Here is a 19,103-nt window from a genome sequence, read left to right on the forward strand (position 1 = left end):
TGACGCATGACTGTCTCCTGATTTCTATGTTACTGAATGAACTGCTACCCTTTAGATAGGATGCTAGTTTGAAATAAAGTACTTTCCGCCAGACACACCCTAAAGACCTAGCCACCCGATTATTTATGATTAACGTCCCTTTGCTTGAGAGGCGAGTATTTTACGAATTGAGGTATCGCAAATCTCACTAAATTCAAAAATGAAAAAAAGATCTCTTCATTTGCTTCTTTTCTCGTCTTAAATTTACATCTTTTCCTGATTTAAAACAAAAACATACCAAAAAAAAAAAAAATACAAACAAACAAAAACAAATAAATACACGTCATCCTATTATCCATTTTGATACAGTTTTAATGGCGTAAAGAATGATTATTTAACTTCCACATATATAACTGCTTCATTATCCACTAGTAATCCTTATTGTTCCTATACATAGTCTATCACTATCATGAAAGCATCAGAAAACAAAAACTGTTAGAGAACGAAGTGGCACTTCGAAGTCTTATTTCTCTAATCTTATAACTATTACAAGTACCACTTATCCCAAATAAAATAAACAATAGCAATGCTTTTTCAATTTTCTAACACATTGGGGCGAATCATTGTGTGTCTTTTGTCTATTTATAAACTACAAATAGTGGGTATTCCTATGAAATTGTTTTAAAACGACATTACATCTTTGACCGTAAAAATCTACTTCAGTTCTAACGAGGTCAAACAATCATTTTGTCATAGCAACAACATGGCCCACATAAGTGGAGAGTGTGTGTATAAATTCGTCCCTTGTTTTTTGTTTAGCAATAAATAAACATCGAGAGACAAACCAAATATGAAAAAAACTACATGTAGGGTAAGGTGGTAAGAATTACACACCCGGGGTAATTCGACACCCACATTCATTATATATCTAGTTCTTCGCAGAAAGAATGCAAAAAGACCCAATCTACTGTTCAAAGTTTTAACTGCCTTTGATTTCTATTTCCTGTTTGAATACAAGCCCATTGATGAAGGTAAGTGCAACACTCATTGTTTTCAAATATTGCAAAATGTTGTTAAATTTTCTTCAGCTTTGAAGCTCACGCTAGAAATGCTTAATCATTCATCGGATATGTAAAAATTTCCTCCAAACATCTTCTTGATGTCTTAACTCACTCAACCCTAACACCGACTATATCCGTAGCTTACCTGGGTTACTTTTACCCCATGCCTATTTATTACATTTTTCTGAGACAAATTATAGGCGTAGTATCAAAGATACTGTTTTTAGTTTTTGCATGTTAATGATAGCTGAATAAAACTATCTATGCACATGCTCATTTTAAATACATTTTTTCCCATTTCGAAAATTAGCAAATATTATCTCCAGGATTGAGTGAGTTAAGTAAGTTGCTGTGCCTATTTTAGATTCATAAATATCAAGGAAATTCCACACCCTACAGGTTTCGAATTTCTAGTGACTTTTTTGTGTGAAAATATTTCATCATAATCCCATGTCAATGGTTTTATCTAACAAAGACAGGCCCCAGCTAAATTCCACACCCTACAGGTTTCGAATTTCTAATGTCTTTTTTGTGTGAAAATATTTAATCAAAATCCTATGTCAATGGTTTTATTTTACAAAAAAAAGGCCCCAGCTATCATTTCAAGTAAATAGTTATATCCTTATCCATGTTTTCTATTTTTTTTTTTTTTGTATTGGAGCAATTCCACACCAAGCGGTGTGGAATTGCCCAGACATAGTTTACTATTGTTTTTCTTAGAAAAGCACATAATCCAAAAGTCTTGGAAGTGTGCAGCCTATTAATCCTGTTTGAATAATAAGCCTTATTGTGAGCCCACATGATGTTTCTTATGTATGCCCATGCTTTAGAGCTGAATTTAGAAGGGATTTCTGTTCATGTTTTTCTCCTTTTTCTATAGAGATTGGCTAATTATGGTGACGAATTACACAAAAATACGGTGTCGTATGACCATGCAGATATGGTGAAAGCGGTCGATTTCGTTACATCTGGAGGGATGGGCTGCAAATGTGCTGCCAAATTATACAACCTAAACAGTCCATGACCATGTCAAGAAACGATAACGTAGAATAGGAGAAGATACTTACTGCTTACTCAAATCGCGAGACTGCACCCCGGGATCGATCTCCATCCCTTTGATTGTGAATCGAGTGCTCTACCAACTGAGCTATTGGGACCCCCGCCTAGACCTATTGGTCTCATGTCATAGTCTGCAAAGATTGCTGTTATGTTCATTTCAGACGTTAATTATAGTTCCTGATTGTTTCATTCTCATTTTTGCATGCTTGTCATGATGGGTGTGGAATTACCCCAAAATGTTGAATATGCGAATAAAGAGAAAAATTGGAATTTATGAAATGTTGTTCCTTTTTTTAATGTTATTTGTACAGAATCCAAGTGTGAATGGCTGTGGGATATTTGTATTCTATTTGTGTGTTCACCTCATCAATAGAAACTTTATGACAATAAACTGAAAAAGTTGGGTGTTTGTTTTTGTTTTTAAGGGTTTTACGGCGTTTGCAACACATTTAGGTTATATCAGCGCCAGTAAAAAGGAAGAAAGTGGGATAGTAAAAAGTTCTAGAATTACAATTAAAAAGCACCCAAGAGAAAGTAAGACAAAGGGGAACTGGGAACAAATAGGGATCAGATGTTGATTCCAACAGCATACCACCAATGTACTTAGTTTGAGATCACCTATAAGTTTCATCTGGACACAATCACAAAATCCAGCAAAGAGGAATACACTCAAATGCTTACATTATACATTCAAAATAATTATAATAATACATAACAGAGAGATGATTTACAAGGAAAAAAATATCATCTCCCAAAACAATAACTTTGCATTTGACTGTTTCCCTCCCAGCCAGGACTCCGACCAGCGCCAGGAAAAAAACCAAGTAATCTCATTCCAAGACAAAGACAGAAAGCATGTTGGAAAACAGATATAAGTGTATAGAAGACACAGTATGTACTTCCCTGCCCGCTATGGAAAGGTCAGGATCCCCACCCAGAAAGTTGGGTGTGGAATTTCCCCACCTTGCCCTATAAATTGATAAAAACAAAACGTCGTTCAATGAAAACCAAGGTTAGAAAGTCATCCAAAAAAGATTGCAGGTTAATAAAAACCGGAAAAATGAGGGGTTTATTTGGGCTGTTCCATCATTAAAACATACCCACTTACCGACCCGAGTTATCGATTGAAATAAGAATATTTATCATATTCATTTTGTTTTAAACTACAGTGGAACCTCCCGATTACGACACTTCCGAATAACGACAACCTCCTGATAACGACATTGACCCGTGGTCCCGATTTTTTTTCTATTTAAGATCAGTAAAAATAACCTCCAAATAACGACGCACTTTTTGATAAAACCTCCGAATAACGACATCATTTTGGCGATTTTCGGCAGTTTTCGTAGATATCTGATACTAAAAATACCGAGTATGAGTACTCAAAAGTTTATAAAAACGATTCCTGCTTGAACCAATGAGAACGCAGCTTTTTTTGACGAATCTTGGCTGATATGCATTAATAAAAACCAAGGTATAAATGTAAGTGTAAGCAAGTAAACACAAAATCTTGGAAAATGTGATATTATGTGGTGATAGAAGAAGTAGTAGTAGCAGTAGTAGTAGTAGTAGAAGTAGTAATAATAATGATAATAATAATAGTAGTAGTAGTGGTATAGTAGTAGTAGTAGTAGCAGTAGTAGTAGTAGTAGTAGTGTTTTTGTGGGAGGAGGAGGAGGTATTTTGTTTGTTTTAAAGGGTTTTACAGCGCCTGTGACACATCTATGTGCCAGTAAAAAGGAAGAAAATTGGATAGTATAAACATTCTAGATTTACAATTGAAATGACATAAGAAAAGGTAAGACAAAGGGGAATGGTTTAAATAGGGAAAAGATGTAGATTCCAGGAGCACACTATCAGTTTACTCAGTTCAGATTACCTAAAATACTCATCCAGACACACGCACAAGAACCCTCTAAGAGGAATACACTACAATTTTTGTTTTTTTTTTGTTTTGTCAATGTTAATAAAAACTGGTCCCGCGGGCCTTACCACGCCCACTTTGTCCGCCATCTTGGAAACCTCTAAATAACGACATAAAAACTCGGTCCCGTGGCATGTCGTTATAGGGAGGTTCAGGCACGCTGTATTAAAATGGCAGGTGGGTCAATATCCAGCTGGTTTTCGTTCAGTAAGCTGTATTACCAGGTCCGAAATAATCTAATCTAAATTAGATAATTTCAAAAGTTACTACTTAAACTTGATACTTCGTACTGAAATCAATTTGTGTGTATTTTTGATAGATTGCGAATGACCATGCACCCCGTAATGCATAAACCAGGATACGCTCCTGTTCTTTTTATCAACCCCCCCCCCCCCCCCCCCCCTTCCCCTCCCCAACCACTCCACTCCGCCCACATCGTCATCTCATCGTCACGTCGCCTGACGGTGAACTAACTCCGATTTTTGCTGTCTGGCCTCTCTAGTACTAGGTCGGGCTAATTCAAATGAGCCCACCTTAATAACCAGTGAACACTGAATAGAGCTTTTGGCAAACGAACTTTTTCTTATTTATTGCCTTACTTGTGCTGGTACCATTGATGTAATGACTTTGGGAAGGTTCCAGTATTGAATTAAATTTATTAACTTACTAATATTATATCAATTTAGTATTAATTTGTGTTGTTTTTATATATTTGTTTATCCATTTAAATTATTTCTTTTTTTCTCGTTTTCTTTAAGTACTTCTCAAAACTCATTTATTTAAATTGTTTTCTTATTTGTTTTTTGTTGTTTTTTTTGTTTTTGTTTTTTTAACAAATTAATTTGTTAGTTCTTTTTTTTTATTATTCTTAAAGTAATTACCGCTGTATTTTTATTGCCAGACTAAATAATTTTGCAAAACAATGTAATTTTCTATTGTATTTCCTCTAATAAAACAAAACATTTTATTCAAAAGTCACGACTAAATAAATATTAATACAACCACCATTTTGGTTTTCTCAACAATTGAATTAGTATACGAGAAATACTCTTCTGAGTAAGGAGAGAGTTGAATTCTAAGTTATAGAGGAAATAAAGACGTTTAAAGGAAGGGTGGGCAGATTCCGTACTTGCCCGTCCTGAAGCTAATACATACATAAGATAGTTCGCGACGAAGAGGCGGGAAGCTAGGGGTTGGTTGGGGAAGGAGCATAGCACTCTTGTATAGATAGCATTGGGAAGGAGTAAAGATAACACGGTCGTTATTGTGATAGTATAACGAATGCATGAGGAGAGATTGATAACATTCTTTTGTCTTAATTGTATTGTGTGAATTATTGGCGAAAGCCTAAGATTAAATAAACTTTGTAATATCGTATGGTGGTAACCATCATTGTCGACGACATCGTGGTTGTCATCATCATCATCATCATCATCATCATCATCATCATCATCATCATCATCATCATCATCATCATTAACAACAACAACAACAACAACAACAACAACAACAATATTAACAACAAGTACAACAATCGTCTCCACAACTATCATTCTAACCAACAGCACCACCAAAACCACTATCATAATTACTTCCTCCCTCACCGCCTCGTCTTCCTCCTCCTCCTCCACCACCACCACCACCGCTACCACTATTCCAACCACTACCACCACCGGCACAATCATTCTAACCACCAAGACAGCAGTAAAAATGATGCAATTTCAGCTCTGAATGAAACTCGAGTCATATCGCTGTTGTTGCTTCTCGATGAAAACTTTAAGGTTACTACATACTACTGAAAACCAGTAATGTAACAGAAATATTAATCTCGCCGTTGAGGGATTAAAGCATCTCTTTAATTTTTCGAGTGAATGAAATGGGACTTCTATTGTCAAGGTGTTGTCGCATTATGTCTCGTCGCTTTAGTTTTTAGTTGTATTCTCTTTCGTGATTATTTTTTGATTACGTTTGGAATAATTAAAATCTACTGGTATTGTCATTTCATTGTGAATGTGATTATTTGTGGTTGAAATATTTTTTTAAAGGTGAAAAAAAATTATAATTAAAAAAAAAAAATAAATAAATAAATAATATATATATTATATATATATTATATATATATATATATATATATATATATATATATATATATATATATATATATATATATATATATGACCGGATCATCTTTGCCCAACCACTGTAAATAGGCTAGAACCGCCACTGGGGAGGTTCCACTGTATCTAAAACATAAACTATGAAGGTAATATTCATGTGGTTTTCGTGAACTCTTTTCTTTTTGTCAATAATTTGAGATCTCATTCTCACTGCATTTTGAGTGCTGTTACAAACTACAATGAGGTGTAAAAAAAATCAGATAACACCCAAAGCTGAAAACAAGGATTTGGTGGGCTTTTTTAAAATGCTATACCTCGGCCATTAAAAAACTTTCATTAAAACAAATTGGTAGAAGTAGAGATAAGATGTTTGTCTTTTAAATAGACTTGGTTCAAAATTCATATCAATATGGATGTATATGTTGGGATTATTAGCTGCAGTAAAGTTTTAAAAGGGCATTTTTTAACCTTAAATGCCCATTTTTATATTTGAAGTGGTATAGGAATAAAGCTGAAACCTTCCTCTTTAAGACGATACCAAATTTAGCTCTATACGTTTTTTAATGGCCGAGGTATTAATGGTTGAATGGCCTGGCTTAAAATTAGTTATTTTCTCGACGTGTGACACAAAATATATAGGGTTTTTTTCTGCCACAAAAATGACGTCTATTGTGGTACCTACATTAGGTAAGAAAAAATACAAAATTCAAGAGTATGTATTTGTTTAAATGAAAAATAGTAATAATAATGATAAGTTTCATACCTTTATTTGTGGAACTCCTTTCACAAGATACCACTTACAATTTTGTCTATCAATAACATAATTTGATAATGTATATTGACTTAATATTTACATTTTTACTTGAATCTACTTTAGATTTACAAGCTATAATTGGCAGCAATGAATTTGGAGAGACAAATGCCAATGCAAGGTAATCTCTATTTTCTTTTGCTCGATCATCATGATTCTTTCTTTAATAAAATACATATTAATACGTCCATACCACTTTTGATGTTTTGCATGATTTATTTTAATACCATCAAAGCCACTTAAATGGAAAAGCACTGTTATGCAGAACCATTCCATCATTCGAATTAGTTGATTCATTGATGGGGGGGATATATATATATATATATATATATATAGAATGCAAATTGTCACTCACATTTTTTGTGGCCGAGACGATTCGTTTCTGTGTCTTACACTTACACAACTTCAGTCGGCGTAATCCTTAGTAATGGATTACTAAGGATTGCGCCGACTAAAGACGTGTTAGACACGGAAACGAATCGTCTCGGCCACAAAAAATGTGAGTGACAATTTGCATTCTATATTAGCTCTAACCATCATTATCGAGCACTTTCGTCCCTACAAGTACCCACCAACACTCATAAATATATATATATATGGATGTATAGATTGTGTCATTTCAAGTTTAATTTTCGTCTTTTGGATAGAAAAGAAAAGAATGTTTGTTTAAATGGCGAAGATTAATATCCTGGAAATAATTTTTTCTCATAAAATATCCGGTAACAAATTCAAATATAGCCATGTTCACCAAGAGAGCAGTATGGTGATGTGACTTCATCAATACCAAAGTCACATTGCAGTCATTGCATTTTTGATGTAGATGGGCAGAACAGTAAAATCATATACACCTGTAAAAGGATAATCATTTTTGGCAGCTTTTGATAAAGAGGAAGCAGACACTCTTCAGCTTGTATGTATAAAGACCATCTTGGGTTCTTTTACAAATCAATTGATGTAAAGAATTTCGATCGACAAGAGATTTGGTAATTGCTCATGCAATAAATTACTTATTGAGTCATTCCCTACTTTTTGTGCTTGTTTTGTTTGCTGTGTATTATGCTTTTACTGACAATGACCTATGGTGCAACAGAGTGCAATGGAGCATCATGTAAGGATTTGTTTTTGTTTGTTTTGTTTTTTTGTTGGTTTTTTTTTTTTTTTTGGGGGGGGGGGGGGGGGGGGTCTGATTTCCAGCAAAAGGAAAATCTAGTTTACTATATATGTATTTTATTGAAATTTAAAGGATGAAATAGTATACTAAAGGGGGAGGTGGGGGTACTGAAGATATCATTGAAGACATAAGTATATGAAATACAAGCCATATGAAATTAATTTTGATATCAGATCATACAGTTGGCTTTCCAATACAAATCATCTTTTTAAATCTTTTGATGTACAGTTTTAGTTTTTATCTTCATAAATTCACTTACTTGATGTGAAGTAAGACATATTTGTTTCATTTTTCATAACGCAGACTACTGAGGTGGGGTAAAGAAATGCCAGAGGATTGCCTCCTAGAGTCGTTTGATTCTGTCATCTGTGCTGATTGGTAATATTATTACTTTTTCAAAATTATTAATAAAGAATAGAGAATGTAAAGAAATGTAACGCTTCAACAAATGGCATAACGATAGCCTGCATTATGGTTTTTTTTTCTTCATTATTGAAGCTTTACATTTCTTGACATTTGTTTTTACTTGGATTAAAGCTTCAGGCAGCATATTTTGATGAGTTTTATTTTTGTTTTCTTTTCTTTTGTTTTTTGTTAGTTTTTTTTTGTTTTTGTTTTTTTTGGTATAAAGTTGATTAAAAAACTTTTGTAGTGAAATACCTAAAGTGTCAAGTAGTTAAATTTTGCAATGGCAATATGTGCATATTTTGTTTTAAAGACAGTCTTCATTACCTACATAAAGCTTCTCTATTGGTCTTTAATTTTTTAATCCAACTGGAAACACAAGGTTCCAACAGTAGAGCTGTGTTTTAAAAGACCGAATTATAGACTTGTAACGTCACGTGCATATGCCATAAAATCATGTGCCAACATGATGGTGCTGGCTGCCTTAACCCGAAGTTGAAGAAGAAGAAGAAGAAAAGGCATGTATTGCAAAGCCTTATAAACAATTATTTGGAAGAAAACACTCCTGTCAAAGACTATCAGCATGGATTTCAAAAGAAGCGATCATGTGTGAGCCAGCTTATTAATACCATATAGGACCTGCCTGATGACCTTAACTCTGGCCACCAGATTGGTTGTGTGCTTTTTGATTTTTTAAGGGCATTTGACCACGTTCTCCATAGGAGATTGATAAATAAATGTAGGCATTATGGCATAGAAGGGAAAACAGCAAAATGGATTCAGAGTTGTCCGCAGAGCTCAACACTAACAGTAGTCATAGCACCATTTCCAACACACAAATAAGAAGTAGCATCAGGAGTTTCACAAGGAAAATTGTTAGGTTCATGTCTGTTCCTCACTTATATTTACGACTTGCCAGATGTAATAAATTTTTAAAGCTCATTTGCACATGATTCTTTTCTGTGTAGGCCAATTCAAGATGCTGACGACACAAAACGTATCCAAGATGACCTTACAAATTCACAACAGCTGGAAAGCTCATGGCTCTTGAAGTTAAATTTTATAACCTTATAATATTAAAGTGAAATTCCATAGTCAATAGCTGTTCCATCCATGGGACTGCATTAGCAATAGATAAGTGCGCAAAATGCCTTGTCATGGAATCACCACATTAGTGGCACAACCAAGAAAGTTACCAGTGTTAGCACCGTGTTACGACGAAACCTCATCACATCCCCAAGCTACATCAAAGTCAGTTGTTTGCAAGTCTAATACTAATTCAAGAGTATTCCCCATGCATTGGGGACTCTATAATTTGAGTGATACCCGATCCAAATAATTGGGAGAGGGCTGGGGGGGGGGGGGGGTTCTCCCACGTTCATATTGCTCTATTTTTTTAAACATGCTATTAACAAAGTTATGAATCACAATTTTTAATATTAGAGCTAAATTTTGAGATACGCCTCATTTTATATGGTATGAGTATGACATTATTGATAACATGTTTTTAATCAAATGTGTAGTTAAGATCCTTTAAGGTTAACAGTTGTTGCAAGTCCTTTCTACCTGAGATCAATTCATCCCATCAACTTTCAACACCTATTATACATATTTTACTTCATTATTAAGAGTAGGGTTTCCAATAACTAAATCAGTCTCACATTCGTTTCACAAGCAATCCTGGGTTGAATTGAGGTCTTTTACTGTTAGTGTTGAGCTCCGGTGACAACTCTGAATCCATTTTGCTGTTTTCCCTTCTATGCCATAATGCCTACATTTATTTATCAATCTCCCATGGAGAACGTGGTGAAATGCCCTTAAAAAATCAGTAAAAGTTCCCTACTCTACCCACCCATTAGTGATTGTGTAGCTCTGTCTGTTAGATCTAATAGAAAGTACTTTGCGATAGTATCCTACCCCAAGGATAACAAGCTATTGTTATCGTCCATTCCCCAAGGATAACAAGCGTGGTCTCCGGGGTCCCTCAACTGAGAGGGAAAAGAATTGAGCCACCGTAAGCTCATGCGTGTCGTAGAAGGCGACTAAAAGAGCCATTCTGGTTTGGTGGTAACCAACGAAAAACCACCCGACTGGTGAGAGAAAAATGGAGAGACACAGTGGCTCCACAGACCCCCACACCCAGCCCTTTTTATGAGAATGGCTTCATTCACCCATTTTGCTATTTTTCTTGTCCTGGCAATCATCCCCAAACTTTTTCTCCCCCCAAATCCCAAGAACGTAGTATATAAAAGATGTTTTGAGGAATGACGGTTTCAGTTTAAAGAGAGCAAGGGAAGGCGATGGCATAGCACAAATCCCACCCCTTTTACCATATTTGAGCTATGATTTCCATTCCATACCCGACCCCATTTCCCCAATGATTCCAAATTTCCCTTCCTTATCAAAATTGAGTTGCCAGGACAGAGAGAGAGAAAGAACGGAGGAAAACAAGCCTTCTTAACTGTCTTCTATCCCCCAGTATCTCTATACCCTGTACCGTTGAAATAGGTTCAACGAGGAGATATTCCTTTCCAAATCCTGCACAGCAGGCACCTTTCTGCTGAGGGTGCGCAGTTCCGAGAGGACCCCGATAAGGAGGAGCTATTGATCCTGGAGGCTGAGGGGGGTTCACCTTGCGAGGTGTTTCTACCCCAACACTCCTCTTTGGCTTGACGCTTCTCTAAAGACGGGTGGGTAGCCTACCTTGTAGATGGCCCGAGCTACCCAACGCAGAGATGCCAAATCTATTTTTTGGCACTCCCCTCCATGTAGGCAAAGAGATTGGAAGGACTAGATTTAAAACCATATCTAGTTCCTGTCCCCATGAAATTTCTTTTTAATCATGGTTTGTCATCTCTGAATCAGCAGTCAGTCTTTGTGCAACGCAAAGATTAGGGTCAATCCGAGAGAAAGGCCTGGAGGCGGGACGTCCCCCAACTCCACCCCTCGAGTCCTTTTTTTTTTTTCCCAAGGACCATGGAAGGACAAGAGGAGGCCAGACTTGAGGAGTATAGCTTCGGTGAGTGCCTTACCCCCCAAGTGTGGGACTGAGCCGTGCTAGTGGGCACAATATAGCCGGGTTGAATAAAAATTTATATATATCATGGCCAAAAATATGAAAAACTCTCCCCTTAAAGCCCCACCCCAGACAGGTAAAAAACGAAAGATAACTGCCCCGATGACTCTTGATGACTTACCAGGAATGGCAACCCCAAAATTCTCGCCGTTCCTGGTAATTCAACCGAATGAGGAAAACATCAAACTGAACACTTTGAGTATCTTCACCATCAGCAAGGCACTCAAAGCAAATGGCGCCGGTACACCAAAGGCAGTGAACAGGAACAACTCTGGCACTTTAATGATACAAGTGCAGGGTCGACAAGAGAGTGAGAACCTCTTGAAATGTACCAGATTCTCTGACATCCCAGTCACCGTTGAGGCTCACAGGAGCCTCAATAGGTCAAAAGGTGTCATAAGAAGCAGAGATCTGTTAGGCTGTTCGGAGCAGGAGATGGTTGAGGAACTGGAGGGTGTTGTCGAAGCTCGGCGGGTTAGCATCCGCCGCGGCGACAGCACAATCCAGACCAACACCTGGATCCTGACTTTTGACAGCCCGAGACCCCCGTCGAGAATAAGAATTGAATACCTCGACTTGGAGGTTCGGCCTTACGTCCCGAACCCCATGAGATGTTTTAACTGCCACCGGTACGGCCATACGAAAACAAACTGCCGCCGTAAAGCTACATGCCCCCGCTGCGGCAAAGAAGACCACAATGAGGAAAACTGCAAAGTGGACCCTTGTTGTCTGAACTGCCAAGGCAAGCATGCAGCACATTCGAAAGATTGTCCTAAGTGGCAAGAAGAAAAGGCAATCTTGACATACAGAGCCACTTACGGCGGTACGTTTACTCAGGCAAAAGCAGTGATCTGCCCCCCTCGGCAGGTCGCTGCTTCTGCCAAGAGTTATGCAGAAGTTGCCAGGGCTGCTGGTAATAACCAAAACAGCCATGGCAAAATCGCACAGACTAGAAAAGACAGTCCTCAAAAGAAAAAGCCATCAAGACCTAAAAACAAGGTCGCAAATGTGTCAAAAAATCTTTTTGACACATTGGAGGTTCAAGATGTGGAACCTGCAGCCCCCTCCACATCCACCTCCAAGGCGACCTCCACCCCCCCTCCTTCCCCAAACAAAAAAATTCTCCCCCTCATGGGCGTGGATGTTGGACCCACCCCCCATCTCCATTCCCGTGAGCCCTCTCTATCCCCCCAAAAACAAAACTCCACCCCTTCCCAGAATATGGAGCCACCAACACCAGTAGGGGGATCCACAAATCCCCCTGAGGGGCCTCAAAGCCCCAAAAAATCTAAGAACCCAGAGGGACCTAAAAATCCCAAGGGTTCAAAAAAACTCAGCCCTAAAAAAACCGAGAGGCCCTCCACAGGGCCTCCTTCTCCTATGGAAGTCTCTGCTCCTAGGAGAATAAAAGTAAAAGGGTTGAAGGCAGGCATACTGCCTAACCTCCCCACAAAAAATTAGGATACCTAGTCAGACAAGATTAATTTCCTGGAACATCAGAGGGATCAGTTCAAATAGAACAGAATTGGACCTCCTCCTCCAGAGGAATCCTGATGTAGTCTGTCTGCAGGAAACAAAATTACCAGCAGACGACTACACAGTAAAAGGATATACGGCCAATCATCTGATTCACTCTGATGGCCAGATAGCGTGTGGGGGAGTTTCGATTCTCACGAAGAAGAGCACCCCCCACCGCTTGATACCAATGAAAACAAATCTACAGGCAATAGCAGTGAGAGTGACATTGCACAGACCAATCACCATCTGCTCTGTGTACATCCCACCAGATCATCGCCTCCAGTCTGCCGAGCTAGAGGGAGTTCTAAACCAACTCCCCCCTCCCTATGTGATAATGGGAGATTTCAATGCTCACAGTCCTCTCTGGGGAAACACAGACACAAACCAGAGGGGAAAGGCAGTGGAGGCTTTCATAATGAAAATGGATGTATACTTGGCAAACGGTCTCGAGGCAACACGGGTAAATATTCACAATCTTACCACGTCTGCCATCGATCTCACTTTCTGTGATCCTACATTAGCTCCAGATCTCTCCTGGACTGTGATCGATGACGATCACGGTTCTGACCATTTTCCAGTCTGCCTCGACATCACCCCGACTTCAAGGGCCCCACAGCCCAAACGTTGGAGTGTACGGCGAACAGATTGGGAAACTTTCTCACAGGAGTGTCACAGACTCCTTACGACAGAGGTGGACAGCTATGACAAATTCAAAAATATTTTAACAAATATCTGCAGCTCGACAATACCAACAACCTCTGGTAGACCGAGAAAACACCATCCCTGGTTTTCAGAGGCTGTCGAGCGGCCCTACGGGAGAAGAAAAAAGCATACAGGAAAGCGATGAGATTCCCAATCCCTGAGAATTTCGCAACATTTAGGAAACTACGAGCAAAGTGTAGGAAGATCTTCCGAGAAAACAAACGGAGATCCTTCCAAAACTTTGTCTCAAAAATAAATAGCCAGACACCCCTGAATAGGGTGTGGAAGATGTTACGGAAACTGAAGGGATCCGATAGTGATTCACTAAATCACTTGACACGTCCCGATGGATCCGTGGCTGAAACAGAACAAGAAATTGCCAACACTCTGGCCGAGAGGCTGGCGCACAGCTCCTCGTCTGCACACCACACACCACAATTTCTGCGCCATAAACAAAACGCAGAAAACACACCAATAAACTTTACATCTACAAACACTGAAGACTACAACAAACCATTTACACTTGAGGAGTTGGGTGCCTGCCTCCGTGACACAAATGTCACAGCACCGGGTCCTGACAACATCAGTTATGAAATACTCCGACATCTTCCACAAGATAGTCTGGTTGTCCTTTTGAATATCTATAACAAGATATGGACAACACAGACTTTTCCACCTAGTTGGAATCTGGCCACCGTGATTCCAATCCCAAAACCTGGGAAAGACCATTCGGACGCTTCAAACTACCGACCAATCTCCCTCACCAGCTGCCTATGCAAGCTGATGGAGAAAATGGTCAACAAGCGTCTGATGTTCTACTTGGAACACAACAACTCCCTCTCCGACCTCCAATGTGGCTTTCGAAAGAACAGATCAACTGTTGATCACCTTGTTCGACTAGAGAGCTTCATTCGTGAGGCCTTTGCCAAAGGTGAGCACTTGGTAGCAATCTTCTTTGACCTTGAGAAGGCCTTTGACACAACTTGGAAATTCGGAATCCTCAAAGATCTGCACAATCTTGGTCTACGAGGAAACCTTCCAATGTTTGTCAGAGCATTTTTAAACAACAGATCCTTTCAGGTCAAAGCAGGATCCACCTTTTCTGATCCATTTGATCAGGAAGAGGGAGTTCCACAGGGTAGCATTCTGTCTCCCATTCTGTTTGAGATTAAAATAAACTCAATAGTGAATGCAATGAGACAGAATGTTGACTGTTCCTTATATGTTGATGACTTTCTTGTATGCTATCGAAGTAAATCGAGTATGGACACCATTGAGAGACAGTTACAACTCCAACTAAACAAACTGTCGGAGTGGGCAAATCTCAATGGTTTCTCCTTCTCCCCATCAAAAACAGTAGCTGTCCACTTCTGCCGAAAACGCACCTGCATTAGACAGCCTGACCTTTATCTCAACAATTCCAGAATTGAGGTAAAGGACGAAGCCCGATTCCTGGGTTTGATCTTTGATAGGAAACTAAATTTCCTCGCCCATATCAAAGATCTCAGACTGTGATGCATGAAAGCAATGAGAATAATGAGAGTTCTGTCGAGCATGGAATGGGGTTCGGACACAAACACTCTTCTAAAGATATACCGAACCCTTATTCGATCAAAACTGGACTACGCATCTTTTGTATACGGCTCTGCAAAACCATCCTACTTAGGCATGCTGGACCCAATTCATCATCAGGGACTGCGCTTGGCACTCTGGCTTTCCGCACTTCTCCAGTGGCAAGCCTTTATGCTGAGGCAGATGAGCCACCTCTCCATCTCAGGAGGAAAAAACTGGCTCTCCAGTATGTTACTAAGGTCACATCGCTGCACGACAACCCAGCACACAAACATGTACACTACACGGATAGGACACTAGAAGAAAAATTTCGCAAAATTTGTGACGAGCGATTTTCTTTCACTGCGTGTTTCTTTATCATTCGTCAGCGTCTCGGTTCAAAACCACTTCAAACCTAGTGGACGAGACATATATATTTGCCAAGGCAGATTAACACCTCAAGTAAGATAATCAAAACATGGACAGCCTTTCTCCAATAAAGCTCCAAATCTTTCTAACGGAAATTCTGGTCGTTAGGTGGGAAACATTTCCATTGTATAACGGAACATTCACTTTCAGCTTAAGGCTTATTTACCTGTTCAAATTGTCTGCCCATTGTATTCATGCCACCTGCTAATTACCTTTTCCAAACAAGTCGCCATCGTGCATATGCCCTGAGGTCCTTGTCTCGTTCAAGAGTCGCTTAATTGCAATTACTGTTCTTGTCTCTCCGGCAATTCTCCGTTATTCTTTCTTACCAAAGCATCTGGATATCATTGGCTATCTAAAACAGGAAGATTCTTCGGATTGGCTATTCCCATAATTCAGACGCTCTTTTCCATTTCATAAAACCAAATTCATCTAGGAATCTTATCACACACACGCTAAGAAGCCCACGAGAAAAGAGCTATCTCTCCAATTTCAAACTTGTAAAAGTTTGTCTATCTCGGCTGGAGGTAAAATGAATTATTGGTTAACATTCAAAGTTGAACGAGATATTACTGTGAATTCAATTTAATCTATTATTAATATTATAGTTTGTGTATATATTTTAATTGTGCTATTCCATGGATGTTCGTAAGTTGGAATACCTGTACAAAACTATATCTATATGTATCTTATTCTATAGTTAACAGTTGTTTATGATCAATGTTATTATTTCACTTATATTCAATATGCATATTGCTTGAATGTCTGTACCCCACCGCCAATCGCCGGCCACACATCATAACCTCAATTATAATTAATAAAAATAAATAAAGAAATACCAGGGACACAACCCTGTTAAATTCTCATCATGTAAGATAGCTCGACTGTCAGTTGATGTTTAAACAATATACTAACTCCCATTATCATGAAGTTACTGCTTCTCCTTGCCTTTGTCGGCAAATAAAGGCTATTATGATGTGTCGCTCCAGGACGATTCGGTGGCGAAAGACAAACTCGATTGGCTCCAAGACCTTGTTGTTTTAACTCTTAAATTGAAGGTCCTTGTCCTGATCCTGATTCCTGGCCATTTTCCTGGTCCTTTTCCGTGTCGTTGGAGCACCCAGTTGTGCCGAATCCCTGCATCCCAGTCCTTGAACAGCGGTAAACCCCTGATGTCAGCCTAACTACAACACACTGTTGTGATGTCCAGAAAACTCTGCAAAGCAGGCGCCAACCCTGGAACTAGCTGATACATTTGCCTCAGTCAAGCAAGCCGACGGGATAAAGATAAGCCAAACGGGCTTATACCATTTTCAAATGTATTTTCCACGGACACATATGATTATATCAAAGCAAACAAATAAATATATAATAGATTAGATCCACTCAATTAGAGCTATTCTTCCTGATATCAAATAAATACTTATTCTTCTATCTTTTCCTGTAACAATCTAATTAAACTTTATGTATAGAATTGTTATTAGTGCATTGGGCGTTACTATTGTCTTGACTCACTTGTTATTAATACACTTAAGTTATAAGGGACCCTAAGGCAATTCTTGATCTCCCCTAGATTAAACCTGAGCCGTTTGTGATATAGGTTGAGTGGTGCAGCTGGTAACGAGAGCCATAGCGCGCGTACTAGTTCGAATCCAGACCATTGAGCTATCGGTTGGACTCGATCCCACAAATTAACACACACAACCCGCCACAAAATGGTAGGCTCGTCCGGGATTATGAATCTTTAATATAATATAATATGTGAGTCATTAATTTAGATATAATATTTAAACACCCATTATTTACTTCTGCTACTATCTCAATTTAACAATAGCATTCTATTACATTGGGGGCTCGTAAATATATCTACCTTAAATCAAACCAATCAATAAATCATTTGATTAATTAATTACAAATATCATAGGGAAGAAATCTTATTTATTATTGAAAAGTCACTGTGGTTACATTTGAAATTGGAACATGCCCATTTTTCTATATTTTCACTAATCTATAATTAGTTTACTAACACTGATTTATGATTATGATAACCATGTTAATTTAATTATGCATAGTTAGGCAACGTAATTTTAAAGCAGTTTACAAAACATAAATTGTTATTTCATTGCCACTTTTTTTATGCCATTGTTGCCATAAATTCTGGACCTTCAGCCGAGAATACCCCCCCCCCCCCTTCCGAGAATACCCCCCCCCCCCCCCCCCTTCAAAAATTAAGTTAAACAAATCTTAATTAAAAATTACAGTCACTCTAACTTCAAGTTAGGTCATCTTGCAAGTTGTTGTTTACACGTGTAACGGTAAAAGTATTATCTCTCTATTGACACGAGCACGCCAAATTTAGCCCAAGGCAATAACTACTCTTTCTAAGTATTGTGTCACTGTGTGTGTCATATATTGAAATTTGGCTTAGCGAAACCTAGCACTTTTCAACAGTGTGTTGTGACTTACTTCACTGTTGTCTTCATTCATATTTAACCCTTACTGGCAAAGTTCTATTTGTTTACTTTCTGCTCTACTCCTCCTTCCACCTATCGCATCATTCTCATTCACCTTCTGCAGTTGTTCAATCTGTAATTAATCAGCCATGGCTACTGGCGTTACAATTAGACGCGAGTTTATCCAGTTAGGAAAAGAATTAGGCCTATCAGGTGAACAGTTATCCGCCTACGTGACGGAGAACGCAGAGAGGGAGATTGCCAGACTGGAAGGAGAGGAAAAGAGGAAACATGAACATGAATATTCTTTGAAAGAGCTCAGAAACAAGGAGCTGGAAATGGATCTGGAGACGGAACGCGAGCGCACCCGCCAAAAAGAAATTGAAATATCTTTAACAAGAGACATGGCAGAAAACAGACTCTCTACCCATAGCCCCATTCCATCTAGTCAGAGCAATGGGAGCATTGATAAAGTAATGTCGTTCCCGGTAGAAACTTTCAACCCACACATTGAAGGGATTGATCAATGGTTAACGCGATTCCAGGAGTTAGCGATCTCATATGATCTTCCGGAGGACAAATGGGCACTCAAAGCGTCTCAGCATCTCAAGGGCAAAGCCTATGATGTTTACTCTCGCCTGACACAGGACAACAAAAATAACTTTCAGGAGTTAAAGTCATCCCTACTGAGACACTTTGATGTCAGCGCAGAATCCTACCGTAGAAGATTCCGAACATTAAGGAAGGACAGGCATGAAACATACCACCAGTTGGCAGATCATCTACAACTCAGCCTCCAACAATGGTTGAAACTATCTGGCAACCCAGACACCTATGAGGGATTAAA

General features: G+C 38.7%; 1 protein-coding gene and 1 long non-coding RNA gene across 3 annotated transcripts in view; both read left to right on the plus strand.

The window, feature by feature from the left end:
* Positions 1–19,103, plus strand: part of LOC144960995 (calmodulin-lysine N-methyltransferase-like) — a 42,303-nt gene that overhangs the window by 10,476 nt on the left and 12,724 nt on the right. For both annotated transcript variants that reach the window (XR_013643022.1, XM_078894351.1), the window contains exons 7-8: positions 7,018–7,072; positions 8,426–8,500. Coding sequence is in view for 1 of the 2 variants with exons in the window: in XM_078894351.1 (XP_078750477.1) it covers positions 7,018–7,072; positions 8,426–8,500 (130 nt within the window). In the remaining variant the exon portion in view is untranslated. The remainder of the gene's footprint in view (positions 1–7,017; positions 7,073–8,425; positions 8,501–19,103) is intronic.
* Positions 15,723–17,182, plus strand: LOC144960979 (uncharacterized). The gene is made up of 2 exons (XR_013643009.1): positions 15,723–16,330; positions 16,862–17,182. It is a non-coding gene; the product is annotated as an uncharacterized LOC144960979 (long non-coding RNA).

This window comes from Berghia stephanieae, chromosome 1 (genome assembly GCF_034508935.2).
Source record: "Berghia stephanieae isolate SIO BIC M18660-M18661 chromosome 1, UCSD_Bste_1.3, whole genome shotgun sequence".
Taxonomy (NCBI): Eukaryota; Metazoa; Mollusca; class Gastropoda; order Nudibranchia; family Aeolidiidae; genus Berghia; species Berghia stephanieae.